The sequence below is a fragment of the Hylobates moloch genome, unplaced genomic scaffold (genome assembly GCF_009828535.3).
Source record: "Hylobates moloch isolate HMO894 unplaced genomic scaffold, HMol_V3 SCAFFOLD_9, whole genome shotgun sequence".
Lineage (NCBI taxonomy): Eukaryota > Metazoa > Chordata > Mammalia > Primates > Hylobatidae > Hylobates > Hylobates moloch.
The window spans coordinates 119115509-119129311 of record NW_026652284.1 but is presented as its reverse complement, the minus strand read 5'-3'; the positions used below and the strand labels follow the sequence as shown (position 1 = coordinate 119129311).

At 48.5% G+C, this 13803-nt stretch overlaps 1 protein-coding gene across 1 annotated transcript in view; it reads left to right on the top strand.

The window, feature by feature from the left end:
* The window catches only part of COL22A1 (collagen type XXII alpha 1 chain), a 297857-nt gene that overhangs the window by 102184 nt on the left and 181870 nt on the right, over nt 1–13803 (top strand). The window contains exons 8-11 of the mRNA XM_032760938.2: nt 927–1007; nt 2025–2147; nt 6273–6317; nt 10021–10083. Coding sequence (XP_032616829.1) covers nt 927–1007; nt 2025–2147; nt 6273–6317; nt 10021–10083 — 312 coding nt within the window. The remainder of the gene's footprint in view (nt 1–926; nt 1008–2024; nt 2148–6272; nt 6318–10020; nt 10084–13803) is intronic.

Genomic DNA, 13803 nt, shown 5'->3' with positions numbered 1-13803 from the left:
TGTGGATGTTTTAGCACCACAGCCCCTTTAAATTTTAGGTTTTTTATGTGTTACGTCTTTAAGGGGCTGTCATATTAAAGGTGGTAATAGAAGTAAGTTTTTATTTTAAAAGTTCACTGAAACAACTGGAAATGACTGGAGAGGTTGAAAATAGGGATATGTGGAACTTGGAGGCCTTTGCAATAGCATCGTTAAGAATCTTGTTCAATGCAGTGTTGGTGACATGGAGAGAGGATGATGGTGTGCCCCTGTGTGCAGAGCAGAGGGCAGAGGCCTTAGCACCTTCAGCATAGAACAAAATGCTGGACTTTAACATGTGTCCTGAAGCCCCTTGCACGGGAGCTCTCCCTTAGAGAAGGAAGGGGTTGTATTAGTCTGTTCTCACACTGCTGATAAAGACATAACACAAGACTGTGTAATTTATAAAGGAAAGAGATTTAATTGACTCACGGTTCCATATGGCTGGGGAGGCCTCACAGTCACGGCAGAAGAACAAGAGACATCTTACTTGGTGGCAGTCAAGACAGAAAGAGAGCCAAGCAAAAGGGGAAACCCCTTATAAAACCATCAGATCTCATGACACTTATTCACTACCATGAGAACAGTATGGGGGAAACCCTCTCCATGATTCAATTATCTCCCACCGGGTCCCTCCCGAAATACGTGGGAATTATGGGAGCTACAATTCAAGATGAGATTTGGGTGGGGACACAGCCAAGCCAGATCAGGGGTGTGAGCAGATGATGCTTAGCTCCTTGTGAAAATCCAGGGTGGAGCCCAGGATAGGAGTGTCCCAGGGGTGGACTCAGGAAGACCCCCAAGAGGAAGTGGAACCAGATACCAGGACGGGGCCTGTCTGAAACCATGGAGGTTTCTGGGTTCCAAAATCCCTACAACTTATCCTCTCTCCTTGCTTTCCTTTCCAGTTTGACCTACAGCGGATTGTGATCTATTGTGACTCGAGACATGCAGAACTGGAGACTTGTTGTGATATCCCCTCGGGTCCGGTGAGCAGACTCTTGCACAGAGAGGACGGGAGGAAATGGGTTTGTGGCCTCCAGAGGGAAGGGGAATCCAGAGCTTAGGGATGGGTGGTTGGGGGTCAGGGAGACATCGACCGTCAGAATATGGCCTGAGAGGGAGCTTAGGGTGTGGGCTGGGGAAGCCAAGCCATGCAGGTTCCTCCAGGGCTGCTGTGGTCTGTGCCTTAGTCAGTGTAACCCCAGTGCTGCTAGCTGAGTGATGAAGCCTTGCGCTAGGGGATGTAGGATTCAGGGGCTGCGAGGGTGTTTCTAAGGAGGGGATGACTGTCCGTGCCACCAGCGCCCAGAGGAGGGAGAGGCCGCAGTGTCCCGGGCTGGTCAGCAAGACAGGGAGGTCAGGACATGGATGGCCCAAGAGACCAGGGTTTGCCCCTTCAATCCCTCTGTCCAGGCTCTGCTCTGTTCTCGGACCTCAGCCTCTGCCCCGTTTCAGGCCTCTCCCTTTCCAACCCTCTTTGCCAAGCCCTGGTCACAAGGCTTGCTTGAAAGACGCGAATGATATTGGAGGCTGCTTCCCGGGCTGCAGGGTGAGATCCACGCAATGCCTGGTTAGCCTCATCCCCAGGACCCAGTTCCAACTCAGCCAGCACACCCGGCTCAGGGCTCTTGTGGGATGCAGATAGACAGCAGGTGCTGGGAATGTGGAGCCAGATGGACCTGGTTGTGGAGTCAGAGGGTGAGGGAAGAAGAGAATGGGATGAAGAAGGAAAAGGAGGAGGTGAGAATAAGGACAGCAGGAACTGCTGAGCACTTGCGAGGTGCGAGACTGTGGGTGGTTCACCCAGATTGCTGAGCCAGCCAGTGAAATGGCTGAGCCTGGGCTGGCCAGGCCTTCTGCCCCGAGGCCTCAGGAGAGACATCCTCAGCGTTTTCTCAACCTTTGCTTGCCTGGTTCCCAGGAAGCACCTGACACTGTGCTTCTGCCAGGGAGTGCCTGCTGAGTGAAGAGCCAGGTTCTGACCTCCTGGGCTTTCCTTCCAGTGCCAGGTGACCGTGGTGACAGAGCCTCCACCTCCACTCCCACCCCAGCGGCCTCCCACCCCAGGCAGTGAACAGATCGGGCTTTTGAAGACCATCAACTGCTCCTGCCCAGCTGGAGAGAAGGTAATGTCTGCAGTCCACCCTCAGCCCCCAGCCCTCAGCCCCAGCAGAACCCTGGGTGGTGCAGTCGGAGTTTCCCATCATGCACGTGGCCTTTCAGGGCAGGGGGGCACCAGGAGGCCCTTGGCTGTCAGCTCACAGCACCCTGTGTTGTGCCTTGGACCTCTTGCTTCTTGTGTACACTGGAAGGGGAGATCTGCCCACTAGGCCCTGATGAACGCTTTCTAGAAGCAGAATGTACGTTCCCCGGGCTTCCCAGGTTACTCCTCTATGATGTCCACTCAGGGGTGACTGAGTCAAATGAGATGCTGTTTGAGAATAAGACTCAGAAGAAGACAGTGAGTGAGGTTTTCTATGTGCTTTGCAAGAACACACCCTCATTCCTTTCTTCTCAATGTTTTCTTTGATTAGCCATTCACTGTCATTTTTATATATATATATATATATATATATACATGTATATATCTGTGTGTGTATATGTGTGTGTATGTATGTGTGTGTATATATATGTGTGTGTATATATATGTGTGTCATTTTTATATATATATATATACATGTATATATCTGTGTGTGTATATGTGTGTGTATGTATGTGTGTGTATATATATGTGTGTGTATATATATGTGTGTGTATGTATGTGTGTATACATATGTGTGTGTGTGTCTGTGTATATATATATGTAGAGTTTTATCTATGTGTTTCTATTTTTAAAAAGTGGTGCATTTCTGTGACCACCACCACGACTGTCCTAGAATGGACTGAGACTAGAATAAATATCTCACTGTGTGCCCAGGGCTGTGATTTGTTTTCTTTTTCTGTAGACAGTGACCCTTGATAAGGGGAAAAAAATGTTCTTCCGCATTTGAGTAGAAACAAAGATTTACAAAAGGCGAACGCCAAGTAGAACTGTGCTGGGGAAAGCCTCTGTGAAGTTCTGCTGAGCCAATGGCCCTGGGGCCCTTCAGCTCCTGTACCGGGCTGTATTGTCCCTCTCTATCTGTTCCTCTCAGCTCAGTCCCTGCATGTGGGAGGTGCTTGGTGACTCTGCTGGGGACAGTGGATGCGTGGACAAAAAGGCGAGATGGCGGTGGGAGTTAACTGGAGTGGGGCTGCTCTGGGTATTGCAGCAGCAGAGTCTTCTTTCCAGAAGCCTATCCTGGTAGACAGACTGGCTTCCTTCCCCTCTCTCCTCTCCTCCGTTCTCCTCCACACTCTGCCTTCCTTCTTTTTGTGCTACCCAGAAAACCAGACCCTGAGGTACAGGGAGCCTTCAGGGAGTTCCAGTTAATTCAGACATCAAACTCTGGCCTCCCTCGCCGGAGGCCCAAGCTGGAAGCCTGCTGTGAGCTGAGGCTATTTCTGGTTAGTGGGTGACCTTAAGCGCCCTTCAGCCTGGGGCCCGTGTAAGGGATGAGAGGGGGCAGGGGCAGGAGCCAGGGCTGGTGCACACAGTGCCAGGCAGCCGCTCCTCCACCTACCCCCGGCAGGCTAAGGTCCACCACAGTCAGGCTGTGGATCTGGTTTTTACATGTCAATGAAATAACAGAAGCAGCTGTTGAAACCCAAATCCGTTGGAATCCTTGTTTAAAGCAATGAGCAGGATGAGTGATGGCATGGTGAGGTTTTGGTCCCAAGCCAGTGTGCACACAGCTGGACTGTGCCAGGAGCGATGCCAGACCCAATGCCTGCTCTTCTTTCAAGACGTCCCAAGGAATTCTTTTCTGCACACATTATTATCTGTGTCATTTCCCTCGTCCCTCCTTCGTGTCCTCTCCTTCCTTCCTCCTTCCCTCCCTCTCTTTCCTCCTCCTTTCCTTATTCTCCATCCATCCATTCAATAGTTATTCATTTAGCACCTGCTATTTCCATGACAGCATATTCCTTTTTCTCCCTGTACTTCTGTTTATTATAACAATTATCACATTAGATTGAAAATGTCTCCTTATCGTTACTTCCATAAAATCATAAGTTCTGGATAGCACAGATTGGATCTTTCCATGTCTGTATTTTCAGCTACTAATATATAGCCTGGGACAGAGAAAGCCAATAAATACGAGCTGAGTTGATATATGTCAATCAGGGTATGAAGACATGGATGGACAGATAGGTGGATGGATAGATGAGAGGGAGGGATAAAGAAATACACCCTCTCACTTTGGGAGGCCGAGGCGGGCAGATCACGAGGTCAGGAGTTCGAGACCAGCCTGGCCAACATGGTCAAACCCCATCTCTACTAAAATACAAAAATTAGCCAGGCGTGGTGGTGTGTGCCTGTAATCCCAGCTACTCAGGAGGCTGAGGCAGGAGAATCTCTTGAACCCGGGAGGCAGAGGTTGCAGTGAGCCGAGATCATGCTATTGCACTCCAGCCTGGGCAATAGAGTGAGACTCTGTCTCAAAAAAAAAAAAAAGAGAGAAAGAAAAAGAAATACACCCTCTCTTCCTTTAGGCAGGACAAGGTCCGGATGTTCCACTTACATATTTTCAGCCCCATGCCTAGGGTGGCGTGACTCAATAATGACTTAATCATTTATTCATTCCTTCTTCTAGTGTCTAACCAAAGACATTAAGCACCTGCTATGTGCTGTGTACTATGCTGTATGCTGAGGTTTTAAGACAAATAGAACTTGGCCCTCAGAAATTCTGTAGTCTACACTCTGGTTAGGGAACCAGGAGCTCTGAGGCCTGGCTGAGCCCCAAGGAGCTCATAGCCGGCCTGCTAGAGTACTTTCCATGCACAGGGCGGGTGAGAAGGGAGCCTGCTGCTTCCCTCCCCACAAAATAGCCCCGTGGAGTGGAAGAACTTCACAATGACCTCATCAAGCAGGTGTCATTTCTGTCTCTTTCATCTTTGTTTCAATAAAAAAAAAATACAACACAGGGGGCCTAGGAAGTCTGAATGTTTTCTCCTAGGAGGCAGCGCTCTGGCCACAGACAGACATTGTTTCCAGTGGTTTAAAACTTCAATTGAGTTTGCAAAACATTTTCATTATTCAGCTAGGTCAACATGATGCCTGGTGTTGCATCTCCATAAGCAAACATCATGGGGAGAATGAACTGTGTACCAGGCGCTCTTGTGGGCGCTAGGTGAGGAGAAACACACAAAAAATTATTTATCTTCATTTGCCTGAACAAATGACATCTGTGAATGCATTTAAAAATGTACGTTCCTGAGTTGGCCAAGTGTGCAACTGTGAGCAGAGTGTAGATTGGCTGTTAGCACTAAGTGCACACATAAATGGGTGTACTGCTGCCTTTTTTTAATGTGGTGATATTTACATCTATAAAATTATATTAATTGTGTTGCATTTGTTTTCAGCCTGGTGACATTTACATGTATCCAACACGTACAGATTACATTTGTAAATCCAGTAACCTGACCTTTACACATTGTTAAATTGAAACAAAGTTTACATTTAGAAATAGCTTACATATATGTCCTCTTTTGTATTTTAGTGAACAATAACTACATGAACCGCTAGCAGTCAACATAATTTTCTTTTTAATTGAAGTGATGATATATTCAGGTAAAAATAGCTAGCGAATACCACTTTGGGTTTTTTAATTTATTTATGTGTTTAGTTTGGGTATTGACAAACTATATAACTGCATATATTTATGGGGTACAAAGTGATGTCATCATACATGTATACAATGTGGAATGATTGAAATTAGCTAATTATCATATCCATCATCTCAAATACTTACCATTCATTATTGCTTCTGTATGAGACATGTAGTCTTTGACAACATGTGTGTATTCCTCCCACTCCATAGCCCCTGGTAGCCACCACTCTGGCTTCTGCTTCTTGGTGTTTCATGCTTTTACTTACACAAGTAAGCAGAAATGTGGTATTTGTCTTTCCGTGCCTCAGTTTGCTTGTTTCTATCTTGTGTCCACCGGTAGCTGCATCTGGAGGCTGGGTCAAAGCTTCCCGTCTAGGTTTGCAGTTCAAGAGCAGAGACTTTCAGCACAGTCAACCAATTTCCTTGCCTAGCTCATTGGTCGGCGCTGGGCTTACTAAGCCATTTGGCTTCTAAGCTTGTGGGGGTGGATTACCATCCAGTGATGAGAGAAGGGGAAAATTAAAATAGAAACTTACTTTTTTGTTGTCTTTCTTCCTTTAGGGTGAAATGGGAGTTGCTGGCCCCATGGGGCTCCCTGGTCCAAAGGTCAGTACAGGCATGGCAGAGGTGTAGTTTAGAACCTCACTGGTCCTCTCCTTTGCTCTCTATGTAAGACAAAAGATGGTGTGTGGGGATGCTGTCGTGCCGGTATTTTGCCTCAGAGCTTGTTAAATTAGATGGATAAGAGCAAATGTCATAAAGTCTGAAAACTGGGAGCCTCTTAACTGCCCAGAACCTCCAGTTCTCAGTCTGCAAATACAAGCAAGAAAGGGTTCGATTCCCAGAGCCCTGGCTCTGGTCTCATTTGCTCCGACACGCTCAACTCTCCGTGGTCAATTAACTTTGCAGCAGTTGGTTGAAGCTGCTGTATTCCAGAAACTTCTAGGGGTTGGGCTTTTAAGATTTATTAAATTGCATGACCCTTTAAACACACAAGTTCCAAATTCACTAATTGCACCAAGCCAGGTAGGGCCCCTCTGTCCTTAGTCACAGAGTGGTCTCCTTCCTCTCTATCACTTCCCAGGGTTATACTGTTTATCAAGGCAGAGTGGAGAGTTCACCATCATCCCGTGTTTGAACGAAGAACTGAGTGTGGGGGTGAAAACCACTAGAGACAGCTGGGCCTCTCCCTCCCCTCCCTTTCTTTCCCTTCTCTCCCTAGCCTCTGCCTCTTTTTATATGTCACTGTCTCTCTCTGTCTCTATCTCTCACTCTCTGTATCTCTTTTCATCTCTCTCTTTCCTTCCACTCTGTTCTCCCCCCTATTTCTCCTCCTGCATTTCTTAGTTTGAATTAATGCACTCAGCGCATCTTCAGTGAAACTCGCTAAGGGCCAGGCACTGAGGTCAATGCTAGGGTTAGAGGATGGTTTTGACAGGACCTGACCCTCGCATGCCTGAGTCTCGTGGTGCAGACAGACCAGGGAGTACATGGAATCTTTCTTTTTGCCCACTTCTTTCCCATCTTCCATCCTCTTCCACTGAATTGCAGTGACAATGACTGTGTACCTGCTTGTGTCAGGCTTGAGCTGGGAGCCTACCTATGCCTCAGACAGCAGGCGCTGTGGGGTAAGGATTGCCGTTCCAGTGCCTGCTGCTGTGAGCTCAGGGCTCTGCTCATTGCTGGTGGTCCCTTCTTGTTGAATGAGTGATATCGAACCCTAAATCAACCCTGCGTGAGAGGCAGCATCGGTCCCATTCTCCAGGTGAAAAATCAAAAGCCGAAATGGTGAAATGACTCACCTGAGCAATGCTTTCTTCCTGTCCACCTTTGCTGGGCATTCTTCCCTTCCGATGTGTCCCTCCCCGCTTCCTCTGTTGCCTTGTCTGTTTCTCCTCTCCTCTCTCTTTTCTCTTTCTCTTTTCTCTCTCTCTTGACTGTAGATAGTTCCTTGGCCTCCCTCTCTCATCTCACACCCTTCTCTGCTTTGTCCCCACTCTGCTAGGATGTGACACCACGGACGCACACACAAACCATCACACACACACACACATCATAATACAACATCACACACACCATCTCACACACACCATCACACATATATCACACACACCATCACACACACACACACCATCACACATACACATACCATCACACACCATTATCTACACCATCACACACATGTACCATCACACACTCCCATCACACACAGAATCACACACCATTACCTACACCATCATACACACCACGACACACCATTACCTACACCATCACACACCATCACACACACACCACACACCATCTCACACCACCACACATAACCTTTATACACTGTCACATATACCATCACAAACCCACACCATCACACACCCACACACACTATCACACATACACACCATCACACACCCACACCATTAGACACCATCACACACACACACGCATGCTCACATCATCAGACACCATCACACCATCACACCTTCGCCACCACACACCATCGCATACACACCCCATCACACCCTCCCCATCCGTAACATGACACACACACCATTACCGCAACAATTTGCCTGCACCATCATACACCATCATCACACCCTCACATACACCATCACACACATGCACCTCATCACACACATGCACCTCATCACACACACACCCCTCATCACACACACCCCTCATCACACACACACACACCATCACACTCTCACACGCACCCGCTGCCCCCTCAGTCCTCTCCCCTGATGAGTCCTCTCTTGGTGCCAATGGAGAGCAGCTCAGCCCAGGTGCCAGCTGGTCGCTGTGAGGAGGATGGCAGGGGTTTCTGCATCACTGAGCTCCTCTGAGAAGTCACCTCAGATTCTTGGCTGTGATGGGAGGGAAAAGCAAAGCTACCTGGGGTTTCATAGGCCTCTCAGTAGAAGACGTTTGTCTGAAGCAAGGGCTGTTTGGTAATGGCTGCCTCTGCTGTGCTTGAGCAGAGCACGCTCCGGGCCCCACAAGGAGAGCAGAAACGGTGGGAGGTGAGGAGCACTGAAAAGGGAAACTGATACAGCCACCTGGAGGCGTGGCTGGCTCCTGCAGAGCTCACTTGCAATCGCGGTCCTATACTGTCATCCGTCACATTGTCCCAAACCATGGTTAGGACCCTAAGTCAAAGGCTGGGGTTCCTGGTGGCTCCGTGTCCCTACGAAGAGCTCGGGCTCTGTCCACACGCATAGGCTGAGTCTGCCGGGTGCAAGGCCCAGTTGTGATGTGGGAATATGAAAGTGACTGACTGAGAGCCTGGTCCCCAGGACTCATAGGCCAGGGGGAAGGGAGGCAGGAAAGAGAGGAGTGGGATAGTATGAAGAGAGTCAGGATAGAGGGGCCCAGGAGCTGAGGGGCTGAGAGGAGAGGCCCCATTGCTACCTGGTAGGACTTCAGGACACCTTTGTACTGACAGCCCTGACCAGCTGGGTCCAGTAGAATAGACAGGAACTTTCCAGGACAAAGGAGGCAGGGAAGGGCATCATAGCCAAAGGGAACAGGATAAGCAAAGTAGCCATGTGTTCTTAGAATATAAAAGATGAGATGGGAACAAGAGAGATGAAGTTCCAGACCAAGAAAAAAGACAAAAGAATAGAATTGAAGGCTCTGTTTCCTGCGCCTACGCCTATCTTGAATTGGCTCATGAGATGGCAGGAGATTTGGGTTCCAGTTCAACACTTGGCTTGTGATGAGTTTTTCCTCCCTTGCAGGCACAGTTTTTTCCTCTACCTGCTCTCTTTCTCCTCCTGGACAGTTATGAGGGCCTCAGGTACACAGGGATGGACTTGTCACACAAATTGAACGCCCAGCGGACTCTGGTTGACACTTGGAAGTTTTCAAAGCACCTTTATGCTCTTAATCTTGTGTGCCTGCGTCATGATTTGCCTGTTTATGGAAGAGAAGCCTGAGGCCCAAAGACAGTAACGATGTGCTCATGCGAAGTGGCAGACCTGCTGTTCAAACCTGGAGCTTCCACTTCCACTTCCCCTTCCAAGGCCCTGGTGGTGGGATCAGTGGCAGGCCATTCCCAAGGATGAATGTGCAATGCTTTCATGCACTTGCTTTCCTCAAGAAGTCCCTGGTTCCTGGAATTGTGATGTTGGGGGATGACTTAGTTGCTTCCTCCTCTCCAGGGGTGGGACATGTGGCCTCATTGCAGAAATGGCAAAGACGAAATCAGCTGGTTCTAGGGAATTGGAGCAAGGTTGGCCATGAGGGTCCTGTGTGTGCAAGAGCCCTGTCGGGGAGCCTAATCTGATGCTTGTCTCTGGTCTCAACCCCTCAGGGAGACACAGGAGCCACTGGGCTGGTTGGTGCTCCTGGACCTAAGGGAGAGAAAGGTGATGTGGTGAGTAGATGGCTGCTCCTCTGCATGGCTGAACCTCAGGGGTGGTGTGGGGGACCCAGAGGCCTCTGATCATGCAAATCAGCAAGCGTGGGCTGAACACCTGGCAGGGGCCAGGCACTACCCTGACACCACCCTCAGGATGAAGCCCTAGCTCCTCTCCATGGGCACGGAGCCCTGCTGGATATGGCCTTCACGGACTCTCTAGCCTTGTCTCTTGCCACCCCATAACCCAGAATTCTGTGCTTTGAATCATCACCGTTACTAACCCTCTAATTTGTCATTTTGTTGTGCCCTTCCTGACTCTGGCCATTACACAGGCTCTTTCCTCTGCCAAGAATAATGCTTCCTTCTCCCCACCCCTGTTTTCCCTTCACCACGCCTTCCTGCTTGGCTCATGAGTTCTCATCATTCCTACTCAACTGTCTCTAATTCTCCAGGACATCGCTCCAAACCCCAGCTCTGTGTTCCCACAGCACCTCCTCCATCCCAGCATCAGAGGACTCCCAGGTGTCCTGATCTGTGATTTATAGTCACAGAGTTTCCAGCACCTGGCCTAGCGTGAATTGTATTAATGAATCTTTCAGCTGATGAGTGAATGCAATTAATGATGGGTCAGGAAAGAACTGCAGAGATGAAGAAGTCACAGTTTAGGGTGGCCCTCAGGAGTTGAATGGCTGAGAAGTGAATTCCGGCTTCACTGAGATACTTAACCTTTCTATCCTTGGTTTTCTCATCTGTAAGATGGGGATAATAAAACAACCTATTCAGTAGCATTATGAAGATTAAATAAATTAATGCATATAAATGGTTTAGAACGGTAGTGAGTGCAGCCAGCCCCCTGTCCTGGTGGAAGCACTCACATCTGCCCTCCTGCATGGAATTATGTAGCATCAACAGCACAAGTTTGGTGTTCAATGGGCCTCGGTCATTGTCCTTGGCTGCAGCCTTTATTAGCTGTGTGACCTTGGGCAGGTTTCTTTCCTTTTTTTTTTTTTTTTTTTTTTTTTTTGAGATAAAGTCTTGCTCTTGTCGCCCAGGCTGGAGTACAGTGGCATGATCTTTGCTCACTGCAACCTCCGCCTCCCAGGTTCAAGCGCGTCTCCTGCCTCAGTCACCCGAGTAGCTGGGATTACAGGTGTGTGCCACCATGCCCAGCTAATTTTTTTTTTTTTTTGGAGATGGAGTCTCGCTCTGTCGCCCAGGCTGGAGTGCAGTGGTGCGATCTTGGCTCACTGCAAGCTCCGCCTCCCGGGTTCACGCCATTCTCCTGCCTCAGCCTCTCCGAGTAGCTGGGACTACAGGCGCCCGCCACCACGCCCAGCGAATTTTTTGTATTTTTAGTAGAGACGGGGTTTCACCATGGTCTCGATCTCCTGACCTCATGATCCGCCTACCTTGGCCTCCCAAAGTGCTGGCATTACAAGCGTGAGCCACCGTGCCCGGCCGCCCAGCTAATTTTTGTATTTTTAGTAGAGACGGGGTTTCACCATGTTGGCCAGGCTGGTCTCGAATTCCTGACCTCAGGTAATCCACCCCACCTCCCCCACCCTCGGCCTCCCAAAGTGTTGGGATAAAGCCTCATTTACACATTAGCAAAATGAGAAGTATAACTACTTGGTTTACAAAATGCCTGGCCCATAGTGGGTGATCAGTGAATGACCATTGTCTTTTTTGGTGTGTGTGATTATAATTAGTTCCTTCTGTGTTCTCAGTGCTCAGGAGGAAACCCAGGAAACAAGATAAGCCTCTTCCTTAGAAGAATTAGCCTGGCAAATGCAATTCCCTCAGTACCCCACATTGTCACTCCCTCATGCCGTAGTGATGCCATCTACTCTTCTTGGCACGTGCGTCCTGTGGAGTCTAACGTTTGCTCCATGCAACAGCTTTTGACATAGTCTCATCACATCTCTAATGGGAATGACACTGGTTTCTCAGGCTTCAATGACTTGCCCTCAGTCACAGAGGCTGGACGTGGCAGAGACAGAATTTGCACCTGCATCTGTTTTAATCTGGGTCTTGTGCTCAGTTGGCTGTGCTTCACCTTCACCTACTCATGCATATCTACCTCCTTCGTGTAGGTGGGAAGCACCTGTTGTGTGCGGAAAGACATGGAAATAAGGAGAGCTGGTCACATTTACCAGCACTTACTGCACTGCTGGCTCTGCATTACATGCTTCACAGACTTGGGGCTCACTTAACTCTCATATCAGCTTGGTGAGGTGCGGCCTGGTTGAAATGCCCACCTTACAGATGAGCAAACTGAAGCTCAGAGAAGGGTGGGAACTCATACGCATGTGGTTTTTTAGGAACTCACTTGTCAGGCAGTAGGCGTAGGAAATGTCAGGTCCATTCCTCTCTCCTCCATGTCTGGGACAAGACCCACTCTAGGACATGTGCTGTCACTTGTAGCTGGGTTCAAAGGAAGGGAGATTGGGAGGACATTCTGAATTCAGAGAAACCACCAGAATCAGCCAGAGAACAAACATGGATATACTCTGTAGCCCTGAACTCTGGGAAGTGGTCCATGGCATAATTATGATCATTATTGCCTGGCTGATATCATCAGCAGCTCTATTGAGGCCAAATAGCACTGTGATTGAGGAAGCAGCACTAGCATCAGGCAGCCTACATTCAAATTTTGGTTCCATAACCTACTAGCTTCATGAACTGAAGTCGCTAGAACTTTCTGAGCTTTACTTTTCACATTTGTGAAACAGATATAAAAATAATATCTGTAGTGGTTCTGCTTCTGAAATGGCAACATGAGGAACTCTGCAAATCTACTCCCCCCAAAAAGATAATACCTGGTAAAATTCCACATTTTTCACCTCCTGCATCTGGAGTTCCAGAGCCTAAATTCTTGGCAGATGCAGCCCAGGGATAAGGCTCGCTTCCTCTCCCCAACCCCCATTCATAGGGTGGAGGTGCAAGCTCAGGCATGACAAGCCAAGAATGTTGGGATTCTGTTCAACGCTTTCCAAGCTCAGTCATAAAGTGGAGGCTCCCCAGTGAAGGATGCAAGCTGAAAAAAGCAGAGGCTACTGCTCCTTCCCAGCCGGGGCACCATTCCAAGAGAAGAGGGCCATGGTCCCAGCTCCCAGCTCCCAGTTCCAGAGCAGGATGCAGATATTTAGCCCAGGATACAATCCTTAAGAACGAAGAACTCTGAAGCTCTCCCCAAAGGCACTGACTTTGCAACAGAATGTGGAAAAGTATAAGTGTAAGGGTTCTCTAGAAACAGGAGATGTTGGTGGTAAGAAATTAAGAGGAGCGTGGTACTCTATAGTAAACCATAACTTTACCATAGCTAGTTTACCAGAAAGAACAGGGGGAAAACACCACTAAGAAGACTGCTCCTGGCATCAGAAGGAAACCTCAGCGACTGCCCACAACAGCTACCCATGCAAAGGGGACCTGATTCAGTTTGATCAGACTGTGGAGCAATGAATGCCATGTATAGCATCGTTGAAAACAGTAAAGGAATCATTTGGAAAGTAATGGAACCTAAGAGCTGGACTGAATGTCAGCAGAGGCAGACAGTTTGACCGAGAAATCAAGAAAAGGGACTTTCAAAACGTGCCTTGTTAAAACCATCATCATCCTGGGGTGACTGTGTACAGGTCCAAGGCCATGCCCTCTGAAAACTGGCCTCAGAGATGAACACTGGGGAAGGGGAATAGACTGAATTAAAATAATCTAGCCAAGTCAGTGAGCAAATAA